This window comes from Miscanthus floridulus, chromosome 4 (genome assembly GCF_019320115.1).
Source record: "Miscanthus floridulus cultivar M001 chromosome 4, ASM1932011v1, whole genome shotgun sequence".
Classification (NCBI taxonomy): Eukaryota; Viridiplantae; Streptophyta; class Magnoliopsida; order Poales; family Poaceae; genus Miscanthus; species Miscanthus floridulus.
In genome coordinates, this window is record NC_089583.1 from 40,078,453 (window position 1) to 40,084,107 (window position 5,655).

At 47.6% G+C, this 5,655-nt stretch overlaps 1 protein-coding gene across 1 annotated transcript; it reads right to left on the reverse strand.

The window, feature by feature from the left end:
• Window positions 1-2,741: 2,741 nt before the first annotated feature.
• On the reverse strand, window positions 2,742-3,572 carry LOC136548415 (glycine-rich cell wall structural protein-like). The gene has a single exon (XM_066539950.1). It carries the CDS (start codon window positions 3,570-3,572, stop codon window positions 2,742-2,744), a length of 831 nt encoding a protein of 276 aa, XP_066396047.1.
• Window positions 3,573-5,655: the final 2,083 nt, after the last annotated feature.

Consider the following 5,655-nt stretch of genomic DNA (forward strand, 5'->3'; position numbering starts at 1 on the left):
GCGCCTACAAGCAAGTAGCAAAAGCTAAACTTGATCTAAACAAAACCCAAGTGTTCCTAGTGGCGGCTAAGGGGTATATGACGTGTGGAGGACGACCACAAGAGAGTTTATGTCATGCTCCAACCCTAGGACGCGTCCCTACTAGACTCTAAACGATACAAGCCCATTGGGCTAACTTAAGGTGGCGCAGCACCCTGGACAGAATAGACCTCTCGGTGATTTTTGGACTGTTGACGCCGCTTCTGAGCAGGTATGAGTACGAGGTCAGATCCGTATGAAAGTAGACTTTATTAGCTTTCCAACAAGTCTAGAATCACCCCAATCCGACTCCGTATGTAACCGTGGCGACCGTCGTAAGTTAAGGTGTGCTGCAGTCCAAATCCAGCCTACGCGAGTCCTTTTCCCTTTCGGTCTTCTCCTTGATTCCTAATCAAAACAAGAGTGCATGTGTCTCCAAGATCTAAACAGGATGGACAAGAGCTCAAGAAGGAACTCACTTGATGATTAACTTTTCGAGTATGAGCACGAGTAATAGGACCAGCCGGTGTCGACGTGAACAACGTGGATGTATGATCGGTGTTGATGTCCTTGTCAGGTCTCTCGTTCGCTCGTTTCATCTTCGTGCCCGTTCTTGGAATCCCGACCGTCGTCGTCACGTGTGTTCATCGGTCTGTCGCTCTATCTTTGCTGATGGATGCCCCATTGACACGGAGACACCGCCGACAAGCTACAAGGCAGAACTGCGCACCACCGTTGTCCTACAGTTCCAATGGAGGAGTTGCGATTCCAACACATACGTCCATGTGCTCCAGTGTCGCCCTATGCAGGCAACAGATAAACTAATCTCCAATCACATCGCAAGTCTAAGTTTGAATTGCTAAATAATATATGTGGCCAAATTTTTTAGTTCATTCCATGAATAATATGTTTTTTTTTTTATGTTTTCAATCTAGGTGTTTTGCATTTACCTAAGATGAGAACGTTAAGAATAATGGATAGGTTTTTTTTTTTAAAGCTAACACCAACCAAGATCTTTTTCTAGCCGAGTTTGTTGACACCTTTGAATCCTGACTCAGACTTGTCCGTGGGCCTATGTAGCCAGTGACGGAGCATGCGGTATTCAGTGCCACTGACCACCACTTCCGCCGGGTGCTCAAAACACCTTCAGCAGGCATCACCGAGAAGAGAACTGACCACTGAGGAGTGGCCAAGACTCTGGAAGCGAGCAGGCTCCACCTCCTACGGTCGTACTGGTGAGCCCAGTAATCTTCGTGCTATATTTCGAGTGAACAGGACATACTACTTCGTCTTTGCCTTATAGCAATGATAAAGGAAGTATTGCTTCTTTTTAATTTATGAAAAAACGTACAGTAAGTACAACGCTCTGCTCAGATTCAAAGCAGACGCGCAAGTTGTGCCTTTACTCTGGGGAGAAAATATGCGAAGGCTGATCTTATCAGCCAGCTTATTCGCTGGCTTATAAGTTATAATATAATATTTTTTTTTTAAAAAAATTAGCCATACAAATCAGCACAACAGCTTTACAGGCACCGAACACTCTCTAAACCGCTAAAGTCGTGGCCGGTTGTCAGTTTGATACTCCAACTGAACACACCTTCTTGCAAGAAGAATACAAGTACTACTAGTAGTAAAAAAAAGTGAAAAAAATGCACCGATAGTACTACAGCGTTGTTAACTCTTGCGCGAACCTGACAGCCTGCACTTTACTGTTGGAGCACGCTGCATCAATTCAAATTCAAACGAGGCTTTAACTTCATTCTCCCTCTAAAGCTTACTCTATGTCCCATCGAATATTTATGCATCAAATATTTAGACACATATATAAAGTATTAAATAGACTAAAATATAACTATTTACATAGTTTGCGACTAATTTACTAGACGAAACTTTTAAGCCTAATTAGTCTATGATTTAACAATGTGGTGCTATAGTACCACATGTGCTAATGATGGATTAATTAGGCTTAATAAATTCGTCTCGCGAAATTACCGACGGATTCCGTAATTTGTTTTTTATTAGTATCCGAACACCCCATACGACATCCCCACGTGACACCCTAAAATTTTAAACCCTAAATTTAAATAAGGCCTTAATTTATATTTCTTGATTCATTCGGGGGAGCGAGCATGGAGTACGTACATTCAACACGTTTGCCTGATCCAGTTTCAGCTTATTTCGGTTTGTTTCAGCTTATTCTCTCACATAACACTATTGAATTAATCAAAATCAAAACGTGTTTAGTTGGCTGAAGTTTGGAATTTGGGTTACTGTAGCAATTTTCGTTTTTATTTGGCAATTAGTGTTCAATCATGGACTAATTAGGCTCAAAACATTCGTCTCGCAATTTTTCACCAAACTCTGCAATTAGTTTTTTTCCGTCTACATTTAATACTTCAGGCACGTATCGCAAGATTCGATGTGATGAATACTGTAGCATTTTTTGGGAAATCTTTTTTTTAACTAAACACGGCGTCAGTCGAAATCCGCTGAAACTGTATCAGCCGAGCTGAACAATTGATAATTGATATCACCATCACGCAAATTAATGACAAGGTACAAAACACGAACAAATCTCTCGGAACCAGAGGACACACATGACCCAACAACCCGCCGGAACTGCAAACTTTCACAACCTGTCACCCACCATCTGACCGTCAGGAAGTGTACGCCCAAGACACCAAGTGATAGAAGAACTGCAGGAAGTGTACGCTGCTGACGTATCAGTGCTGACCGTCAATGCCTCCACCGCTGCCACCACCGCCTCCCCCGCCTCCGAACCCGCCGCCCTTGCCAAACCCGAAACCAAATCCCTTGCCGAAACCACCGGCGGAGCCACCGCCGGCGCCGCCACCGTATCCACCGCCGCTGCCAAGACCACCACCCTTGCCAAAGCCGCCACCGTAGCCACCGCCGGAGCCAAGACCACCACCCTTACCAAAGCCGCCACCCATGCCATGCCCACCGCCGAGGCCGCCGCCTTTGCCATAGCCTCCACCGATGCCATTGCTGAGTCCGCCGCCTTTGCCGTATCCACCGCCAAGGCCACCACCCTTTCCGTAGCCACCGCCCAGGCCATGGCCGATGCCTCCGCCGAGGCCGCCGTCCTTCCCGTAGCCTCCAGCGATGCCGTGGCCGATCCCTCCTCCAAGGCCACCACCCTTGCCGTACCCGCCGCCAATGCCATGGCCAATCCCGCCACCAAGGCCTCCACCCTTACCGTACCCGCCACCAAGACCATGGCCGATGCCACCTCCAAGGCCGCCACCTTTTCCGAAGCCGTGGCCGATCCCGCCACCCAGCCCAGCGCCACCTCCTCCGCCATACCCACCGTCTCCGCCATAGCCGCTGCCGCCTCCCCCTCCACCACCACCATAGCCGCCGTAACCGCTTCCCATGCTGGCACCCTTGCCGAAGTGCTTCTTGAGCCACAGGAACTTCTCGTCGTCTGCGGCGTCCTTGTCCTTGGTGGCGACCGGGCGAGCCCACGCGCCGACGGCCGCGCTGCTCAGGCAGAGCAGCAGCGCGAGCGCCACCACCCCCTTGCTCCCCATGGCTGCTATAGCTAGCTAGCTGTGGAGTATTCCTGAAGAAAGATGCTGCTCGAAGCCGCGGTGCAGTGGCCTCGCAGCTCAGCGGCTTTATATAGCCGTGACCGCAGTGCAGTGAAGCTACGGGGTAGGACTGTAGGAGCTGAGCACTGAGCTGATCAGAGCTAGCATTAAGTGACGGCTATCTGTCCACTGGACTCGCCATGTGGTGGCGGACGGAGGACGGTGGCCATGGCGCTGGCGCTGACGCAATAAAAGGAGCGAGAGTGCAGCTTGGCCTTGTTTAGTTTCTAACTTTGGCATTATGCAAAAAGAAGATTTTCTGTCACATTAAATTTACGGTACATGTATAGAATACTAAAAGTAGACGAAATTAAAAACTAATTACACAGTTTGGTTGTACTTTGCGAGACGAACATTTTAATCCTAATTAGTCAACGGTTGGACAATTATTACCAAATACAAACGAAATGCTACAGTATAAAATCTGATACTATACAAACTTTGCGTATCTAAATTCTGGCCAACTAAACGCGCCCTTGGTGGATGGATGACTGGACGAGGGGAGGAGTAAAGAGGGTTACTGCAATGGTGCAGCAGACAAAGTGGCAGATGGAGATCGATGGAGAAGAAGTGTTGATATATTATGGCCCCTATAATATTTAATAAATTAAATAAAATCTTATGATATGTAACATTAAGCGTTATATGATTTTACACTGTATGAGATTTTAACTGAACGTTTACTCAGCTTATATTTTTGAAAATTATCTATCTTAATTGAGAAGCAGAGAAAATGACAAAGGGGTGCCACGTGCGCGCCGCCGCCGACCGGGCCGGGCCGGGAGCGCGGGCCCTGGCCGTGGCGAGGCAGGCAGGCGGCGGCGAGCGGGCGTGGCCAAGTTTTGCCACTTAATCCACGTAATCACGGGAGTTTCTATCCTTGATGGTGGAGGCGAACTGATTACGCCAGTTACCGTCTCTTTCACTCTCCGTCTCCTGGGATTTTCCGCTGCCTTTCTCTCTTCCTGTCGCAGCCATAAATCAGTAGTCCTCCGTCAGTTTAGATCTCCCGCTTCGCTTCTGGGAGAGACCACATCTCAGCAGCCCTCTGGCTTCCCCGTCCCGTACCTCTGCGCGCACGGAGAAGCGAGAGAGAAGGTGCCTCCGGAACCCTCGTCCGCCTGCGAACCTTGCACGGGGTGTGCGGCGATAGGTTTTTGGGGAGCGATTCCACGACTGCTTGTTCAACATTTTCTTTCTGGTGATCGCTCGTGGAACCCGTCTTCTTCTTGGTGATCTGTTCGTGGGACTGCACTGCGAACACCGTCATGTATCGACTGTGGTCCACGACTTCAAGCAACGCACTATGTCGACTAGTGCGAATGGAGCATCCGATGTCCTTGGCATGGGACCCTCTGCTAGGTACAATCTTATCTCTGTGATTACCGTACTTTACGTTCTTACTGTATCCATCTGTATGTCATGTCTGCATGCTGTAGCGTTCGTTAGAGATATACACATACACATATATATTGTCACAGACCTGCTGATATTATATTTCTGGATTAAATTAACCACAAAAATACATAATTATCTAACAATCCAAAAACCTAATATTAGACAATTTTCTGTTAGTGGTTTTGCTGCTGCTTTGAAGCCAAATAATTTTGATGGCAAGAATTTTATGATATGGCGTGCCAAGATGGTATTATGCTTGACTGTGATAAACTGCTATCACGCCGCACAGGGGAAGCCTGAACAGTTTACTCCGGAGGAGGAGCAAAAGTTCTTGGCTGCCGATAACCTATTTCGAGGCGCCGTGATTAGTGCACTTTATCCTAAGTATGAGAAAAACTATATATCTTGCGCATCAGGCAAAGAGTTATGGAAAACTCTTGAGGCAAAGTTTGGAGTTTCTGATGCTGGTAGTGAGCTGTACCTTATGGAGCAGCTGTATGACTATAGAATGGTTGAAAATCGTTCTGTAGTTGAACAGACTTATGAGATACAGGTGCTAGCAAAGGAACTAGAACATTTCCTATATTTGTTGCCCGATAAGTTTGTGGCCGGCGGTATTATCGCT

What these genes read in the sequence shown, in the direction of transcription:
- LOC136548415 (XM_066539950.1), bottom strand. Translation starts at nt 3,572, where the DNA reads ATGGGGAGCAAGGGGGTGGTGGCGCTCGCGCTGCTGCTCTGCCTGAGC.